Here is a 19282-nt window from a genome sequence, read left to right as displayed (position 1 = left end):
TATATATATATATATATATATATATGCGTATATATAACTTTTTCATTGGAATTTCACTATATGTTTTATTTCAATTATTACATCAGTGTTTGTTGAACTATTCATCTATCAAGACAATGCTGTCAGAATTAAGAATATTAAATTTCATTATAGCTACACAATGAACAATATTTAAAACATCAAGTGGCATTAACTTCATCAAGAGTGGCCAACGGTTTTCTAGAAACAGGGTTCACCGTTCATTTCCAACGTACGTATGCATATATATATGTATGTATGTATGCATGTATGTATGTATGTATGTATGTATGTATGTATGTATGTATATGCATGCATGCATGTATGTATGTATGTATGTATGTATACGATATGTATGTATGTATGTATATATGTATGTATGTATGTATGTATGTATGTATGTATGTATGTATATATATATATGTATGTATGTATGTATGTATACGATATGTATGTATGTATGTATGTATACGATATGTATGTATACGTATGTATGTATACGATATGTATGTATACGTATGTATGTATTGATGTAGTTCATATTCACAAGGCGTGTTAAGCACATGAAGACAAAAATACACCACTTAACATATACAACTTGTGATGACATGTAGGCCGAATTCTCGCAAATACAAACAGATGGTTCGCCAAAAACAAAATAATTTTTTGGTATAAAAAAAACAAAACAAAATAAAAATTCCACTTCAAAAGTATATAATATGGTGCATTAGGGTTATAACCATCATTGCAATTCACAGATTTAAAACCATACGATTTTCAAGAAAATACGTATACATTTATTTCGCAGGTATTGCGCAAAACATGCGACAAGGAAAAAGAGTGCGGCCGGAGAGTGGAACGGAGCACGGAGGAGCTCGGCCAGACCAGCGGCGGCTCCGTTCTCGTCCGGGAGGCGGTGATCGTCGGCCCGAACGAATCCGACAACTTCACGACAATCTCCGCCGCCGTGGCCTCCGCTCCGAACAACACGAACCCGGAGGACGGCTACTTCGTGATCTACGCAAGGGAAGGCCTCTACGAGGAGTACGTCGTCGTGCCTAAGAACAAAAGGAACGTTCTGCTCGTCGGAGACGGCATTAACAAGACGATTATTTCGGGGAATCACAGTTTCGTCGACGGCTGGACTACGTATAATTCTTCCACCTTCGGTAGGTATTTCAGTTTTTTCCCCGATTTTTCGGGTTTTTTGAAACTAATTGAGAGTTGAACACATTTCTTGGGTTGGAGGTTAAGAAGATAAATAATGGAATCTTCATCGGCGGTGGACGTGACGTTCAGGAACACGGCCGGGCCGCAGAAGCATCAGGCCGTGGCCTTGAGGTGTAATGCCGACTTGTCCACGTTCTATCGGTGTAGCTTCGAGGGTTATCAAGATACCCTCTACGTTCATTCCCTTAGACAGTTCTACCGCGATTGTGATATTTACGGTAATATTTTCTTTTTAACCATTTATCGTTATTATTTATTGGTAAAAAGTACTAATTTTTCATCCATTTATATAAGAAAAAAATCATGTAGATATATGAATTTGCTCTCGTATTGATACACAAATTTTAATTTTTTTAAGAAAAATATACAATATTTTTTTACTCAAATAAAATTATGAAATATAAAAGGACTAAAAAAATTACACGTCATTAGATGACGTTTCTTATTTGAACTTTTAGTGTTTTTGGAGATTATTTTACGTATTTTTTTAATTCTTGTGAATTCATGATTATAAATAAGAATCGAATAAGTTTATGTATTTTCTTAAAAAAATCCAAGTGTGCGTATTAATCTATTACAATATTTTTATTTATATCTGATTTTCTCATCATTTAATTTCGTTTCCTTTCTAATTACAGGTACGATTGATTTTATATTCGGAAACGCCGCTGCAGTCTTCCAAAACTGTAACTTATATGCCCGAAAACCATTGGAAAATCAAAAGAACGCATTCACGGCCCAGGGACGGACCGACCCTAACCAAAACACGGGAATCTCAATCCACAACTGCACGATCCAGGCGGCTCCCGACCTAGCAGCCGACCCGAACTCGACCCTGACGTTCTTGGGACGGCCGTGGAAACCGTACTCGCGCACGGTTTACATGCAATCGTACATCAGCGAGGTGGTCCAGGCGGAGGGATGGCTCGAGTGGAACGGTACGACCGGGCTGGACACGATCTTCTACGGTGAGTACGAGAATATCGGACCGGGGTCTAACACGAGCTCTAGGGTTCAGTGGCCCGGTTACAGTTTGATGAACTTGACTCAGGCCATGAACTTCACGGTCTATAACTTGACAATGGGCGACACCTGGTTGCCTCAAACGGATATTCCCTTCTGTGGAGGATTGGTTCACAACGAGTAAATGAAAGATCGATTATGTTATATATATGTTGGACGTTATTGGATTCGATTAATTCTTGTTATCTGGATTTCATATTTACTTTTTGTCGCTGTAATAATCTCGATATATGGTTTTGTCGGTGTATTCGGGAAATTAAGGTGTAATTGTGGTTCTTAATTTCATATATTTAACTATCTAAGCCTTGTTAAGGATTTTTTTGCGTGTGTGATCCGAATTTCTATAAGAAATTTATTCGGTGATATTTTTTAATATATATATATAACATTCATTCTCTGCGGTTTTTTTTTACGTTATTGGTATACATATCGTGTCGAATTATCCAATATTGGATGGCTCAACCGATTAGAAATGGATCAAAGCTCCTTATCAATCCGGATTCGAGTCCTCACTTGGAGAGACATTCACACAAACTTCTCCGATCTTTTTATTAAAATTAAACTTGATTTTAGGTTTTTTGGGCCAAAATAATTTTGGATTAAGTTTATGGATCATTGATCCAATAAACCAAACCCAATATTAATTTTGGTCCAATTTCTAGAAGTTTTTATAAGAATAATATCTAGATTTTTATATAGAAAAATCTAGATAATTATAATAAAAAATATATAGAAATCTCTAGATTATAAATATTTTAATGTAGATTTTTATATGAATAGTTGTAACCATGGGGCTATAAATACCCCCTCCCCTCATTTGTGTATTCAAGCAAAAAATCAAAGAAATAAAAAGAGTCTTAAGTATAAGTCTTTCTTCTAAGTATCCTTCCAATTTCCTTCTTAGAGTTTTCTTAATTTTTCGAGTTCTTCTTCGGTTGTTCGATCTAGGGCCAGTGCTAAGCACTGCGAGAGGATATTCTTGGTCTCCTCTTACATGGTATCAGAGCCTCTCTAATCTAGATCGAGGTTAGAGAACTCGGGTCACTCTAAGTATGGAGTCTTTGGGGCGCGTAGTTGGATTGGGTATGGAAGTATTGACTCAATCCAATTACCGGAGTTGGAAGTCTTGCATGCAATCTTATCTTAGAAGTGAAGATTTATGGGAGATTGTCGGAGGTAACAATACCACTGCTCTGACGGAAGATGCTGCAAGTGCCGGAGAAGTGAAAGATTGGATGATCAAGAACGCCAAGGCGGAGTTTGCTCTTAAAAGGTCAGTATCTCCGGTCTTGTTTGAGCACATAGAAAAGTGTAACTCTGCTAGTGAGATTTGGACGACATTAGAAAGATTATTCTATAAGAAAAATGAGGCTCGTCTGCAATACTTGGAGACGGAATTGGCGAATGCCAAGCAGGGGGAGTCATCCGTTTCACAATATTTTGTGAAGATAAAAAATTTGTGCTCTGAAATTAATAGTCTTAATCCAGACGAAAAAATTTCAGAAGCACGAATGAGACGATGTATTATTCGAGGTCTACGACCCGAATATACACCGTTTGTGACGTCGATTCAAGGGTGGTCTGAACAACCATCCATTGAGGAGTTTGAAAATTTGTTATCTTCACAAGAAACATTGGCCATGCAAATGGCCGGAGTTAAAGTTAACGATGACTCCGAGAGTGCCTTTATGGCAAGAAAGCAACGACCTTTCAAAAGCGGAGCTAAGGAAAATGTCGTCGTCCAAGAGGGAGCTAAGGAAAAGACCATCGTCCAAGGAGGTGCTACGGAAAAATACAAAAATCGTGTCAAGTGTTATCGGTGTGGGAAGCTTGGGCATATCAAGAAAAATTGTCGTGTGAAACTACAACAAACCAACATGGCGAAATCACAAGACATTACTGAAGATGAAGCATGGGAGAGGTGTTTCATGGTTGATACCGCCTTAACAGGTTCGTCCACATCAGATCCTCTCACTTCTGAATGGATTGTAGACTCTGGTTGCAGTCATCACATAACTGGAGATGACAAGTTATTTTCAAGCTCTTGTCGCCATGGCGGAAATGAAGCAATCATCACGGCAGACAACTCCATTCACCATGTTGAGAAGAGAGGGACCGTTGTTATCAACGGAAATGAAGGAGGTCCAATCACACTTAAGGACGTATACCATGTGCCTGGAGTAAAGAAAAATCTTCTCTCAGTGGTGAATGCGGTTGATTCAGGTAACTATGTCTTATTCGGCCCAAGAGACATCAAATTTTTAAGGAATATAAAAAATCTAGAAGCGGATGTGGTTCACACCGGAGCGCGCATTAAAAATCTATATGTATTATCGGTGTCTAGCTCATATGTTGATAAAATGAGCAGTAATGACAGTGCATCTCTTTGGCACGCGAGGCTTGGACATATTAATATGGCCAAACTCAAGATAATGGTACAGAAAGACTTGGTGAATGGTCTCCCCAAGTTAAAGAGCCTTGATGTTGGTGAAGTTTGCGAAGGTTGTCAATATGGGAAGTCACATAGACTACCATTTGACTCATCAACTTCACGATGCACCGTTCCTCTAGAGAAGGTCCACAGTGACTTAATGGGTCCAACTAAAACGGCATCATACTCTGGGTCCCACTATATGTTGTTATTCATCGACGACTTTTCACGGTACACCTGGGTATACTTCGTGAAGGAAAAATCTGAGGTGTTCTCAAGATTTCAGGAATTTAAGGTTACCGTCGAAGGAGAGTTGGGACATAAGATCAAGAATTTAAGGACGGATAATGGAGGAGAGTTCACATCAAATGAGTTTCTCTCATTTTGCAGGCAACACGGTATAAAGAGGGAACTAACGTGTCCACACACTCCTCAGCAAAATGGAGTAGCAGAACGGAAAATCCGTCACCTCACTGAGACATGTAGAAGTTGGTTACATCATAAAAGTCTACCGAAGGAACTTTGGGCAGAAGGAATGAAATGTGCAGCATACGTCATCAACCGGATGCCGCTCAGCCCTAACAATATGAAGACACCATATGAGATGTTGCACGGGATGAAGCCAACGGTGAAACATCTCAGGGTTTTTGGATCCATCTGCTATGTTCATATACCGGAGCCTCAAAGAAGTAAACTTGAGGCTAAAGCCAAGAAATGCATATTTGTTGGCTATGATGAACGTAGAAAAGGTTGGAGATGCATGGATCCAAATACACACAAGTGCATTGTTTCACGTGATGTTGTGTTTGATGAAGTTTCCTCCTACTATGTACCCAAGCAAGTTGTTCTGGATCAACAAGGATCACGTTCTGAGACAAGGAGTTCAACAATGGAAAATTATGATGATAATTTTTCAGAGGAGGTGCAAGAAGAAAGGGGGAGCCCCTCTCATGGAGACGAGGGACAAGGAGATCAAAGGATTAGTCAACGGCCCAAGAGAAACATTGTGAAACCGGCAAGGTATAGAGATGAGAATTATGTCACTACTTACTCGTGTTTCTTTGCAGCTCCAATTGATGAAGAAGAGCCAGCTTCATATGAAGAGGCAAAAGATAAACATGAGTGGAAGAATGCAATGAAGGAGGAAATGGACGCACTCATGAAGAATGAAACTTGGGATTTGGTTCCAAAACCTGATAAAGTTCAACCGGTGTCTTGTAAATGGGTTTATCGGATCAAAAGAAAGGCTGATGGAAGTGTTGAACGATACAAGGCAAGATTGGTTGCTCGTGGATTCTCTCAGAAGTACGGAGAAGACTATGAAGAAACGTTTAGTCCGGTGGCCAAAATGATCACGGTACGTGCAATCTTATCTCTCGCTGCAAGTTACAATTGGAAGTTATGGCAACTTGATGTGAAGAATGCATTCTTATACGGAGAACTGGATACAAATATCTATATGGAGCAACCACCGGGGTTTATTTCACCAAAGTATCCAGGTTATGTCTGCAAACTTAAGAAAGCTCTTTATGGTTTGAAACAAGCTCCTCGAGCATGGTACGGAAAAATTGCTCAATATCTGCAATTTTGCGGATATATGGCTTCGAATTCCGATCCCAGCTTATTCATCAAAAAACATGAAAGCATCCATGTTATTATTCTGTTATATGTGGATGATCTGATCATAACAGAAAATAATGATGAAGAGATTTCTCGCCTTCAAGAAGAGATGTCATTAAGGTTTGAAATGAAGAGGTTGGGAGAGTTGAACACATTTCTTGGGTTGGAGGTTAAGAAGATAAATAATGGAATCTTCATCGGTCAACAAATATATGCAAAGAGAATTCTTGAGAGATTCAGAGTGAAGGAAGGAAAAACTCGTTCAACCCCACTGGATGTGAATATAAAGCTCAGGCGAGATGAAGGGTCTTTGTTATGTGATCCTCGACCTTATCGTGCTCTCGTTGGAAGCTTGTTATACCTGACCATCACACGGCCAGATATTGCATTCTCAGTTGGGCTTGTTAGTCGGTTCATGCAAGCACCAAGGAAATCTCATTTAGAAGCTACGAAGAACATTCTGAAGTATATCAATACTACTCTTGATATGGGGTTGTTTTACAAGAGTAATTCAGAATTTTCACTCTATGGCTTCACAGATGCTGACTTTGGTGGTGATCTAGATGATAGAAGATCTACCTCTGGTTATGTCTTCTTATGCGGTGACACAAGTATCTCCTGGTGCAGCAAGAAGCAAGGTTCAGTGTCCTTATCAACAACTGAAGCAGAATACAAGGCATCGACGCTTGCAGTTCAGGAGTGCATATGGCTTCGAAGACTTCTTGAAGATCTAAACGTATACATCAACAAATCAACTCCACTTTTTGGAGACAATCAAAGTGCCCTCAAACTAGCGAACAATCCTGTGTTCCACGCAAGGACAAAGCACATCGAGATCGAGCATCACTTCATCAGAGAGAAAGTACTGGATGGGACGATCGAGGCATTGGAAGTACGAAGCGAGGACAACATCGCCGATATTTTCACCAAGACGCTTCCAAAGGGAAAGTTCGAGTTTCTTCGTTCAAAACTCGGACTTGTATCCAAAAATCAAGTTTAAGGGGGAGTATTAAAATTAAACTTGATTTTAGGTTTTTTGGGCCAAAATAATTTTGGATTAAGTTTATGGATCATTGATCCAATAAACCAAACCCAATATTAATTTTGGTCCAATTTCTAGAAGTTTTTATAAGAATAATATCTAGATTTTTATATAGAAAAATCTAGATAATTATAATAAAAAATATATAGAAATCTCTAGATTATAAATATTTTAATGTAGATTTTTATATGAATAGTTGTAACCATGGGGCTATAAATACCCCCTCCCCTCATTTGTGTATTCAAGCAAAAAATCAAAGAAATAAAAAGAGTCTTAAGTATAAGTCTTTCTTCTAAGTATCCTTCCAATTTCCTTCTTAGAGTTTTCTTAATTTTTCGAGTTCTTCTTCGGTTGTTCGATCTAGGGCCAGTGCTAAGCACTGCGAGAGGATATTCTTGGTCTCCTCTTACACTTTTGAGAGATGTAGTCGGACCAAAGATCCGGTAAATTTACATATTTTAAAAAAAAAAAATCTCCTGTCGAATTCGAATTTCGAACTTTAAAATGTATCATAAAAAAAGTGACAGATGAAGAGAAGAACCTTTTGAGAAGTTTTACAACATAACCACACGAAAACAAAGAACCGACAGAATTATAAAATCAGAAGAGAGACGTGTGAGTTCGTTACAAAAACAAAATGGCGGCTAGACATCAAATTTTCCGACCAGCCCTTGTAATAGAATTCAATGAAATAAAGAAATTAAAAAAGAAAACTCAAAGGTCGGATTTGAACGGAACTCCGGTGGCCGGCAACCATTTGTTGCCGTTGATGAAGGGTTTCACGGTGAACTTGTTAGCTTCCTTCTTCGTCAAGAAAGTCCTCAAACCCTTCCACTTAACCCTATTCTTGGTCGAAGCTCCTGGTCCGAAATTCTCATGCTCGGCGTAAAAGATCGTGTCGGGTGCCGAGTCTCCGACCCACGGCAACCACCCTTTCGGATCAACGAATCCGTCCATGAACGATCTCATGATCACCGTCGTAGAAAAGTTCTTCCAAGGCCGACCAAGGAACGTTTGGACACCAGAGAGGTTGCCCAAAGGCAAGATGTTGCATTTGTGGATCGAGATTCCGGTGTTCTGGTTAGGATCGGTTCGTCCCTGCGCCGTTATTGTGTTCTGTTGGCCTGTCATGGGCCGTCGGGGAAGGATGGTGCAGTTCTGGAAGACCACGGCCGAGTTTCCGAATATGAAATCGACTGTTCCGAGGATGGAGCATTCACGGTAGAACTGGCGTTGGGCGTGGGCGTAGAGTGTGTCCTGGAATGCGTCCATGGTGCATCGATAGAAGACGGCTAGGCCCGCCGATACCATCAGGGCCACGGCCTGGTGCTTGGCTGGTCCGGCGGTGTTGCGGAAGCCCATGTCCCGAGCCATGAAGCCCTTCCCGAACACAGCTGTTCAACCGAAAGATATACAAGTCAATACCTCGAATTTAGATCTTTCATGACAAATTTTAGGCTGATGGTAAAGACCCTTTTCTATACATACGATCCTATAAACAAAAACCATATCATACATGTTCTCAGAAAAAAGTTGGATCAAATGTCAAATTTGGTGGCACCATTAACAATTATTAACCCTAAATATTAAACCCTAGCTAAAAGCTTATGGGAGAGAAATAGAGCGAGCTGGAGCTTCAAAACAAGAAAAAAAAATGTTTTTTAAGACATAAGACAGAATCAGAACAAGTAAAATAAATGGAAACATGATTATCAAAAAAACAAAAAAATCGAAACATCGGAAATAGAGGGCGCTCACCGAACGTAGCGGTCTGAAACGTCGGAGTTCCATCGACAAAGTTGAGTCCGAACGACACAATGGTCTTGTCCTGTCCGTCTCCGACCATCACGACGTTCCACTTACTCTTCTCGACCCTAACGTTCTCCACATACACTCCCTTCTTCACGTATATGATCGTCCTCCTATCGCTATTCTCAGGCACATCCTCTAACGCCCGACTAATCGTCTTGTACTTCCCCGACCCGTCTTTTGCCACCACGATATTCGCCATCTTCTTCAAATCTGTTCCCTGTAACAATCTCCGTCCAAGAAACGTTTCGTCAACTCCGAATCCGGACGAAGATAACAGACGGCGACGGAGATTGATGGAGTCGGCGATTTTCGTGAGCCACGTTATGATCGCCAAGGCATTGCTCGTCATCTCCGTCGAGTTCTTGAGATGAGTTTCTCCGTACGTCTTCAAATCTACGTTCTCGTTGTTCTTCGTCATGGCATCTTCCAGTGCTTCGACGCATGTTTCTTGGTACGTCTCGACGGAGCTGAGCCATGTCCTGAGATCATCCGCCAGCTCCGGCAACGACGTCACCTTCCCGCCGAGTGACGTCATCGTCTCGTTGAGATGCTCTACCGCTAGCTCTATAAGCTCCTTGCACGCCCCCATCGCCGCCTCCGTCACGTTCCCGCCGTTTACTCCGCCACCGTTGGAAAATTTGGCGGCGGACTTGGAGAGCTCTTCCAGGGTGATTTTGACGGCGAGCTTGAACAGCTGTTCGGGGGAGAGATTCGTGGCGTTGGGGGAGGAGCCAATGGATTTGTAACACGTGTCTTTGTAGAGAGTGACATCGCAGACGGCCTTGACGGAGGCGGAGATGGAGCCTCCGTCGCCGGCGCCGGCGTCGTTCTGCCGTGAGTTTTTTGCGGCGTGAGTGGTGGTTCCGACGACGGCTCCGATTACAACGCAGGCGAGGACGATGGAGGATATGGCAATGATAGCGATTCTCTTCCTCGTTCTCCGGCGAGCCACGAGCCTCGCCTGCTCCGCCTCGTCGAGTTTGCCGTAGGAGGACATTTTCGTAATTCTCTCCTACGTTTTTCTTTTCAAAAAAAGATTAAAAAAAGTGAATTATTCGGTTAATTCCGTTTTCGATTGTGTTTAATTCCAATGTTGCCTTTATGTGTGTATATATATATATATGCATATAGTTATAACGAAACATAATAATTAAATTCTATGACGCGGTACATTGCGTGCGAGGCACTAAGATGGGTCGTCATCGCAAGTGCTTCTCATGTTTTTTTTTTTGTAGGATATATATATATATAGTTTGTATTCATGATAATGACAATTATATAAAATTTCAATATTTTGTTTATTGTTATATTTAGAATGCCTCTTACAATATAAATTACGAACCATAGGGCATGGACTGTATTCGGAAATACAGTAATTGTATAAATATACAAAGTTATGATATTTGAGGCATTCATTTGTTAATTATAAGATATTCTCATAAAATTTATTTTCGATCAAACGCAGTGTCTGCGGATTCCGCCAATGCTCTCCATATTAATTTATACTCTTATTGTAGTGTGTAAATTTACAAATTTTATATTTTAATATTAATATTCTTACTGTCAAAACTCGCAACATTTTGTTTGTAGTTTATGATCGAATTTCAAATACATGCAGAAAAATATGTATACTTTTCTTGTGGTATTGAAACAATTAAATATTCAATATTTAAAGTATGAAAATACGCAAAGATTTTGTATATTTTTTGCAATTTTAAATAATGAAATGGGGAGAAGATATTCTCTGGGAATGTCTGTCATTGCAGGATCTGTTTAGTTAATGTCGTTTTTTTAATATAAAAGCATTGAACGGTTCATTTTGCCGACACACACAAAATCCAGTTTAAGAGCTAACTAAGTCTTTTGGCTTCAAATCTTTTCTATAATTATTCTATAATTTATAATATTTTTCTAACAAATTATATATAAAAAAAACGATCTATATTTTGGATTCTTTGGGTATTGCATTGGGGACATCAAATCTTGCTCAACCGCATATAAAGATTACATATTTATTTACTATGGGTTCAGACATGCAAAGGAGAATTTATCAGTATTTTCCTGATTTTTAAAAATATAATTGGGTAAAAAATACGGTACATTTTTTTAATTATAAAAATAATCATATATTTATCATTATTCAACTTCTAAATCAATGAAACAATAACCAATGTTACAACAAAAAAAAAAAATCCAAACTACCACAGTTAATTAAAGAAAACACACTCGAGAATCAGACAGCAGACTTGAAAGGAACACCAGAAGCAGGCAGCCACTTTGGTCCTTGGACGAACGTTCTCACGCTAAACCTATTCGCTTCCTTCGTGCCGATAAACCTCAAACCCTTCCAATTGACCCTCTTCCTCGTCGAAGCTCCTCCGCCAAAGTTCTTGTACTCTCCGTAGAATATCGTCGACGGAGCCGAATCTCCCGTCCATGGCAGCCACCCCTTCGGATTGACGAACTCATTCATGAACGATTCCAGGTACACTGTCGTCGAAAAATCCTTCCACGGCCTTCCCAGGAACGTCTGCACACCGCTTAGGTTTCCAAACGGCGAGATTTTACAGTTGTGGATGGAGATTCCTGTGTTCTGATTCGGGTCGGTTCTTCCTTGAGCCGTGATCGTGTTTTCCTGACCGTCCATGGGCCGTCGCGGAAGGATGAAGCAGTTCTGCAGGACCACGGCTGAGTTTCCGAAGATGAAATCCACTGTTCCGAGGACGGTGCATTCGCGGTAGAACTGGCGCTGTGCATGGACGTAGAGTGTGTCTTGGTATGCGTCCATTGTGCACCGGTAGAAGGCGGCTAGGTCGGCTGATACCATTAGGGCTACGGCTTGGTGCTTGGACGGACCGGCAGTGTTTCGGAAGCTCATGTCTCGTGCCATGAAGCCTTTCCCGAAGACAGCTGGTTAAAGAGGAAACCGATACGTTAAACCGGAAACCAAAGTGGTGAAACAAATCGAAACCGTTGGGAATTAACAGTGTATAACTCCAAACCAGTGATCAGAAGTTGAAAGATTGCATAAAATGCGAGGAAACTGGCAGCAAAAGAGCACTTTAAGGTTCCGTTTCTTGGGAGAAAAGCAACAGTTATAGCTTGTAATTAAATCGTTGGTTCATTACATTACTGTGTGTTTTGTGTTATATCAAATGTGTTTTAATATTTAAAACAGATAAATTCAACTATTTAGGGCTCATAATGATTGATTAATCATAAGCTTCTCTGTGTTTGCCTTAACGTGTCCTAAAATGCGTTTCTTGTGTCACACGTAACAGGGATCAAACCCAACAAATATATTATAACAGATCAGAAAAGGGAAGTTACCGAATGTGGCCGTTTTGAACGTCGGAGTTCCATCGACAAAGTTGAGTCCGAACGACACAACGGTCCTCCCCTGTCCGTCTCCGACCATCACGACGTTCCATTTATTCTTCTCAACCCTAACATTCTCTACATACGTTCCCTTCTTCACGTATATGATCGTTCTCTTCGTGCTCTTCTCGGGCACATCCTCTAATGCCCGGCTTAACGTCTTGTACTTCCCCGACCCATCTTTCGCCACCACGATATTCGCTATCTTCCTCAAATCCGTCGTACTCTGCAACAATCTCCTCCCCAGAAACGCCATTTCCTCGTCCTCGGAATCCACCTTTGTTGTCAGCAAACGCCGTCTTAGGTTCATGGACTTAGCAATCTTCCCTAACCACGTTATGATCGCCAAAGCGTTGCTCGCTGATTCCGTAGAATTCTTCAGATGGGTTTCTCCGTACATCTTCAAATTCGGATTCTCTTCGTTCGTCGCTTTCTCTAACGCATCAATGCACGTTTCTTGATACGTTTCGACGGAGCTAAGCCATGTCCTGAGATCATCTACCAGTTCCGGTAACGTTAGGTCGTTGTGTGATGAGGAGGAAGCCGCCGTCTCGTTCAGATACTCCACCGCCAGCTCAAGAAGCTCCCTGCAAGCTCCCATGGCCGCCATCGCCGTCGAATTGCCGCCTTTTCCGCCAGATTTTTCGTCGGAGAATCTCTTCAATGCCTCGGAGAGCTCTTTGACTGTGATTTTGACTGCCAATGTAAAGAGCTCTTCAGGGCTGAGACTGCTTGAGTTTGCGGCCGAGCTAAGGCTCTGAAAACACCGTTCTTGGTACAACGTCACGTTGCATAGGGCTTTCACGGAGGCGGAGATCGAGCCGGCGTTGTTTTCCGGGGATTTTTTCCCGCCGTGTGTGGTGGTTCCGGCGATGATTCCGATCACCGTGCATGCGAGGACGACGGATGACACGGCGATGATTGTGATTCTCTTTCTTGTTCTCCGGCGAGCTTCGAGCCTCGCTTGATTGTTCTCGTCGACTTTTCCGTACGAGGACATTCCCGTAATTTCGTTCTGTTGCCGGAATGTCTTTTTTTTTATTTTAAATCTGAATTATTCGGAGATTTTTGTGTTGTACCTGCAATTATTTTCGTTTTGATATAAATACGTTGAGAGGATAATTTTTTAAAATTTAAAACGAATATAATTAATTTTGTGAAGCGGCGGTTACGTGCGTGGCACGAAGGCGAGGTGTGTAGGAAGGGAACCAATGTCATGACACAAGTGCCTCTCCATGTTTTTGTATGAATATAAATGGGTCGGTGCATCAAATATTTAATGAAAAATTTGACTTTTTTTATTTTTATTATTAACCGTAATTATTTTATTATTGAATAGGTTTTACCAAAAAATTGAAATAAATTTTCTTAATGAATTATTTTTGTTTCTTAATATATGTGGAATGCGACATGATGCAAACAAATCCGTCGTACGGTTGCATCTCTGGAACCATACATGTAAAAAGCTGTATATCTTTAATTTATTATATTTATCCGATAGGCTTGTATTATATAAATATAGATAAGTAGAGAACGTAAATAATTTATTGTAACTAACAAATTAAAACTCGCTTGCGCAAATTTGTTTGAATATATATATATATATATATATATATATATATATTGAGTATACCCAATTGCTGTTTATATATATTGGATTGCTTGTATTTAGTGATTAGATATTTTTATTAATAAATTTCGGGCGAAAGCTTGGTCAAATTGTAGGCATTCCCTTCCATCCATTTTTATTTTCCATTAAAAATTATAAATTTCCCTCTTTATAACCTAAAAAATAATGGGCCAATGGGCTCAATGTGAAGTCTATTATTAAAATAATGGGCCCAATGATAAACGAATAATGAATAAGAGAAATTTGGGGAGGAAGAAGAATTTTCCAAACTGACGGAGCGTTACATAACATACTTGGATTTTACCGACAACTGGCAAACGGTAAAAGACATCACGTGACCTGCTGCGGACGTAAGCACAAGGCTGAAACGCAGGCGACGACCCTTACCGTGGGTATCCGGTGATGCTAGATCTTTTGTACGGCTGAGATCTACCAATTTAAATCCAACGGTTCATGATTCATCTAAGGCTTCTCTAGCCCCATAGATACCTCAAGCTTTAGCATTCACGTCAAACAAGGTTAGAAATTCCCTCTCTTTCTGTGAAAACCCTAATTTCATGAGCGAGCGAGCTCAAAAAGCATGATTTCTGAGTTTGCGGTTCTCTCTGTCTTTTGAAGTTTCAGGCTCGTCTTTCTCATGTTCGGATCTGTTTACGGAGAAAGGAAAGGGAACAAGGGGTAAGAAGGGTTTTTTTGAATCTGTTTGTTAGGAAATTGATCCTCTTCTCCTCTGGATTTGAATCCTGGTTTTGTCAGCTTTTTGTTGTTGTTGCAGAATACCCATGTTAGGCTGTTTCTGTCTCGTGACGAATCTCTCATTTGACCTCTCCATGTGAAGAATACCAGTTTGTGCATAGTATGGGAAGTCTTTTGCTGTATGGTTAAGTTGTGAGGAAGGAGAAGGAGGGTGCGTTTGTGTTCGCGAGGTTCTTCAGGTTGGGTTTTTTGTTTGAGAATCTCATTTCCTCTGTAGACATTGAATCAGATCGAGTGAGTCCACCATGGAAGGGTTTTCAGGTAACCAGCATGATAAAACGAGAGTCTTCGATGTGAAACCACTTCGTTCTCTAATGCCGATTTTCCCTGATGCCAAACAAGGTCCACCCTTTGTGTGTGCACCTCCCTTTGGACCTTTTCCATCTGGGTTCTCACCGTTTTATCCATTTAGCTCACCTCAAGCACAGCCACAAGAACAAGCCCAGCCACAGGCACAGTCACGAGAACAAGCACAACCACAGGCACAGACACAAGAACAAGCACATGCATACCAACACACCCCAGATCTGAATCAATCCCAAAGGGGTCAAGCTTCATTTGTCACTCCCCTTAGGACCTTTAGAACAGACGATTTGCCTAATGGCCACTCAGAGCACGAGGAATCCAATTCCTTAAAAAGGAAGAGTAGAAAGACCAAGAAAACTCCGACTCAATTTGGTTCTGGCGAGGGTGCTGCAGTGTCTGGTGGAGGTTTTGTCAGTGGGATTAGCGTACCAGACCGGGAGAATGGTAATAGGGAGTTGGTGATCAATGTGCTTTTGCGATTTGATGCGCTCAGAAGGAGATTTGCCCAACTGGAGGACGCAAAGGAAGCAGTCAGTGGTGTTATCAAACGTGCTGATCTGAAAGCTGGATCTTCTTGCATGAGCAAAGGTGTGCGAACAAACATGACAAAAAGGCTTGGAATTGTTCCTGGGGTTGAGATTGGGGACATATTCTTCTTTAGGTTTGAGATGTGTTTGGTGGGATTACATTCTCCATCGATGGCTGGCATCGACTATATGGTTATCAAGGATGACGCAGATGAAGATCCTGTTGCTACTAGCATTGTTTCATCTGGATATTATGATAATGATGAAGCTAATTCTGATATTTTAATTTATAGTGGCCACGGTGGGAATGCTGACAGAGATAAGCAAGCATCTGACCAAAAGCTTGAACGGGGTAATCTTGCTCTGGAGAGGAGTTTGCGGCGGTTTAGCCCTGTAAGAGTCATACGTGGCTTTAAAGATGCCTCCAAGAATGGCAGTCCTAAGATCTATATTTATGATGGCCTGTACGAAATCAAAGAGTCATGGGTAGAGAAAGGGAAATCTGGGCACAATACTTTCAAGTATAAATTGGTGAGAATTCCTGGCCAGCCTCCTGCCTTTGCTGTCTGGAAATCAGTCCAGAAGTGGAAGGAAGGTTTTCCCTCAAGGGAGGGCCTTATTCTTCCTGATCTCACTTCTGGGGCTGAAAGCATACCTGTTTCGCTCGTGAATGACATTGACACTGAAAAGGGCCCTGCTTATTTCACCTACTCTCCAACAGTAAAGTACTCGGAACAGTTCAGACTAGTTCACCCTTCCTCTGGATGTGACTGTCACCCAGCATGCAAACCCGGAAACCTAAACTGTTCCTGCATCCGGAAAAATGACGGTGATTTCCCTTACACGGGTAATGGGATTCTAGTTTCTCGGAAGCCGGTGATATATGAATGCAGCCCAGCATGCCCATGTATGAATTGCAAAAACAGGGTAACCCAAATGGGATTGAAAGTTCGGTTGGAAGTTTTCAAGACAGCGAATAAGGGTTGGGGCTTACGGTCATGGGATCCTATCCGAGCTGGTTCTTTTATATGTATATATGCAGGAGAAGCCAAAAACAAGTCCATGTTGCAAGGAGCTGTGGCTGATGATGATTACACCTTTGATACAACCCGGGCTTATACACCCTTTAAGTGGAACTACGAACCGGGCTTGGCAGAGGAGGATAATTCTGAGGAGATATCTGAAGATTTCTATATACCAGCACCACTTGTAATCAGTGCAAAGAATGTTGGAAATGTGGCTCGGTTCATGAACCACAGTTGCTCTCCAAATGTCTTCTGGCAGCCGGTTATGTATGAGCATAACAATCAATCCTTCTTCCATGTCGCCTTTTTTGCCCTTTCGCACATCCCTCCCATGACCGAACTAACATACGATTATGGAGTTTCTCGTCCAAGTGGAACAGAGGCAGGTGCTCCTCTGTATGGGAAGAAGAAATGTTTGTGTGGATCAGAGTACTGCCGGGGATCATTCGGTTGATCGTGGTAAGAAATGACGCTTGGCAAGTAACTGGAGCCAGTGATTTTTATGACAAAAGGTTTGCATCTTTGACATATGTTGTGTATTGCCATTTAGAATTACGTCGTCTCAGTAAATGCGTGTGGCTTGTCATTGCAATATCAGCATGTGTTTGGTCGATGTACTGAATCTATTTCGCTATTTGCAATTGGCATATACCATCCATGTCTACCATCTAGGAACCTTGTTCAAATAGTATGAGTTTGGCATTTATGGATCAGACGCCAATAGAAGATATGTAGTATGAGTTTATGCTTTGCTACTGGCACTCTTCTTAAGTGCTGTTACCTGTTTTTGTTTTAGTTGCTTATCTCGTAGTAGAATGTCTGAATCTGTTTCAGCCGTTAACAAAATTCTCGATTTTTGTTAACGGCTTCATTCTTATGTGCAACCTCTCTGCAGTATACCGGAAAAAAAAAAGGAAAAGAAAAAAGCTTTCCTTTATGATGCATAATTGGCTTTCAACCATTGCTTCTTGTGCGAAAGCATAATCGAATGCCTAACATATGCATCCCTGATTTCATTTATTTGGGCAGCCGAAATGTCGAATGCTCGGTGGAATAGGGTGGTTTCGGGGCAACTAAGAAGTAAGTCTCTCTCCCTTTTCGGTTGATCTTCCCATTTTCCATCAAATATGTCCCATATCGGTTGTAGTATACGTGCAATGAGCTTCTATTCCTGATTCTTTCCTTCTATTACCGGGCATGAACCCACGATGCAGAGAAGAAGATGCAAGTTTGTGAAGGAATTTTTTTGTGGCATCTCCCTCAAAACCCGAAGAGGCTCAAGCATCTATCTAATCTGTCGGAATGTAAACATTTCGCTCGCCCCCATGTTTTCCTTTTAACTTGTTGGAGAGTTGGAGATGTGATGATAGTGTTAAGAAATATATCTCAGGACAAATTTCGGTTTCCAGTTTTGACATCATGGGTCTGTTTGGATAAATCACGGTGATGTGTTTGCTGTGTTCAACAGAAAGCCGACAAGGAAACAGAGGACCAGTCAATGTCGCTCTTAAAACATCATCTGTCTGAAAATTTCTTGATTACCCAAATGCGAGAAGTGGATTTGCTTGAGTTCAGCCAATGCTCTGTTTGAAAGGAACTCTTGTGATTTTGCTTTACAATGGAAAAATGGCTGTGTATGGTACAAACAGGATCAAGGTTACAGTATAACAACACCTATGATCTTTTACTACGAACTTACAAACTCTATCCTTTGGATAGCAATCAAAGGGATACAAAAACGAAGTGATTTTTTTCACAGAAGGTATAAAAAAATTTGGTCCTGAGCTGCAGCTGTTTCAGTGTTCATCGCCTTGAAGAGTCTTGAACCAGATTCATTTCGGTTTCTCGGGTTTCGGGTTCTCCAAAAGTTCGGAGCTTTTCTGATTCTCTGGCGATCCGAACATCGGAAGGTTTGTAATATTCACCGAGAAATTTGATGGCGAATCTTGGAAGCAATGCCGTTACAATGATGGCGAGCAAACAGAACCAGAACATCCATGTCTTCGCCACTTGGAAGATTGCCCTGTCATGTCCCGAAAAACAAACAGAGGATAACAGAATAAGACTCTGCAACAAGACACAGAGACGAAAGGCCAAGAATTCAACCAGAACAAGGGTCGGAAAACGTACCAGTAACCGGGCAGGTCTGGTATAGCATCAATCACAATGACACATATACAAGTTGCAACTATGGATCCCCAAATGGCGGCATGAACGATCCAGTTCCATCTGATCACATCCATGGCCAAGTGAAGGTTAACCACCACAACAGCTGCAATGGTCCAGAGATCTCCAAGGCTCGATGTATCGATGGTACTTTCCCGGTATGCGAAAAGAGGGATGAAGAAAATGGCAACGCTTTGCCAGAGAGTGTCGAGCATTGTTACCCAAAATAGTCTCGTGGAGAAACCCTCGCCTCTCTGGCCTACACCGTAGAGCTGAGGATGCCCGAGAAGGGGCCTTTTCCCGAGATCTTTGTCAAGA

At 41.2% G+C, this 19282-nt stretch overlaps 5 protein-coding genes across 10 annotated transcripts in view; 2 read left to right on the top strand and 3 right to left on the bottom strand.

The window, feature by feature from the left end:
- LOC104816683 (probable pectinesterase/pectinesterase inhibitor 47) overlaps positions 1 to 2568 on the top strand; it is a 4005-nt gene extending 1437 nt beyond the window's left edge. The window contains 3 exon segments of the mRNA XM_010545613.1: positions 827 to 1191; positions 1276 to 1466; positions 1887 to 2568. Coding sequence (XP_010543915.1) covers positions 827 to 1191; positions 1276 to 1466; positions 1887 to 2395 — 1065 coding nt within the window. The 3' untranslated portion in view covers positions 2396 to 2568.
- Positions 2569 to 7871: 5303 nt separating this feature from the next.
- Positions 7872 to 10238, bottom strand: LOC104816488 (probable pectinesterase/pectinesterase inhibitor 46). The gene is made up of 2 exons (XM_010545341.1): positions 9123 to 10238; positions 7872 to 8758 (listed from the first exon to the last, which is right to left on the bottom strand). Exons 1-2 carry the CDS (start codon positions 10171 to 10173, stop codon positions 8079 to 8081), a joined length of 1731 nt encoding a protein of 576 aa, XP_010543643.1. The 5' UTR covers positions 10174 to 10238; the 3' UTR covers positions 7872 to 8078.
- A 1128-nt stretch (positions 10239 to 11366) lies between these two features.
- Positions 11367 to 13554, bottom strand: LOC104816487 (putative pectinesterase/pectinesterase inhibitor 24). The gene is made up of 2 exons (XM_010545340.1): positions 12507 to 13554; positions 11367 to 12086 (listed from the first exon to the last, which is right to left on the bottom strand). Exons 1-2 carry the CDS (start codon positions 13552 to 13554, stop codon positions 11410 to 11412), a joined length of 1725 nt encoding a protein of 574 aa, XP_010543642.1. The 3' UTR covers positions 11367 to 11409.
- Positions 13555 to 14600: 1046 nt separating this feature from the next.
- LOC104816485 (histone-lysine N-methyltransferase, H3 lysine-9 specific SUVH1) lies at positions 14601 to 18372 on the top strand. 6 transcript variants are annotated; one of them, XM_019202851.1, is made up of 5 exons: positions 14601 to 14702; positions 14803 to 14862; positions 14960 to 17310; positions 17828 to 17878; positions 18013 to 18239. In XM_019202851.1, the coding sequence occupies exon 3, from the start codon at positions 15186 to 15188 to the stop codon at positions 17250 to 17252; it is 2067 nt and encodes a 688-aa protein (XP_019058396.1). In that variant the 5' UTR covers positions 14601 to 14702; positions 14803 to 14862; positions 14960 to 15185; the 3' UTR covers positions 17253 to 17310; positions 17828 to 17878; positions 18013 to 18239. The 6 variants fall into 6 exon arrangements, with proteins under 6 accessions (XP_019058396.1, XP_019058395.1, XP_010543638.1 ...); XM_019202850.1 differs by having other exon boundaries at positions 14941 to 17310; XM_010545336.2 differs by lacking the exon at positions 14601 to 14702 and adding an exon at positions 18267 to 18372 and having other exon boundaries at positions 14712 to 14862; positions 14941 to 17310; positions 18013 to 18102.
- A 45-nt stretch (positions 18373 to 18417) lies between these two features.
- Positions 18418 to 19282, bottom strand: part of LOC104816484 (phospholipid-transporting ATPase 1) — a 5182-nt gene continuing 4317 nt past the window's right edge. The window contains exons 6-7 of the mRNA XM_010545334.2: positions 18929 to 19282; positions 18418 to 18821 (exon numbers count right to left, since the gene is read on the bottom strand). The exon at positions 18929 to 19282 is cut by the window's right edge and continues 96 nt beyond it. Of these exons, the coding sequence (XP_010543636.1) occupies positions 18602 to 18821; positions 18929 to 19282 (574 nt within the window). The 3' untranslated portion in view covers positions 18418 to 18601. The remainder of the gene's footprint in view (positions 18822 to 18928) is intronic.

The sequence above is a fragment of the Tarenaya hassleriana genome, unplaced genomic scaffold (assembly GCF_000463585.1).
Source record: "Tarenaya hassleriana unplaced genomic scaffold, ASM46358v1 Cleome25, whole genome shotgun sequence".
In the NCBI taxonomy this organism is placed as follows: domain Eukaryota; kingdom Viridiplantae; phylum Streptophyta; class Magnoliopsida; order Brassicales; family Cleomaceae; genus Tarenaya; species Tarenaya hassleriana.
The sequence above is the reverse complement of the archived record's forward strand: the minus strand, read 5'-3'. Positions and strand labels throughout refer to the sequence as shown.

What these genes read in the sequence shown, in the direction of transcription:
- LOC104816488 (XM_010545341.1), bottom strand. Translation starts at nt 10,173, where the DNA reads ATGTCCTCCTACGGCAAACTCGACGAGGCGGAGCAGGCGAGGCTCGTG. An exon ending in GTTTCAGACCGCTACGTTCG is followed by an intron (nt 8,759 to 9,122) that starts GTGAGCGCCCTC and finishes TCGGTTGAACAG; the next exon opens with CTGTGTTCGGGAAGGGCTTC.
- LOC104816487 (XM_010545340.1), bottom strand. Translation starts at nt 13,554, where the DNA reads ATGTCCTCGTACGGAAAAGTCGACGAGAACAATCAAGCGAGGCTCGAA. An exon ending in GTTCAAAACGGCCACATTCG is followed by an intron (nt 12,087 to 12,506) that starts GTAACTTCCCTT and finishes CTCTTTAACCAG; the next exon opens with CTGTCTTCGGGAAAGGCTTC.
- LOC104816485 (XM_010545336.2), top strand. Translation starts at nt 15,186, where the DNA reads ATGGAAGGGTTTTCAGGTAACCAGCATGATAAAACGAGAGTCTTCGAT.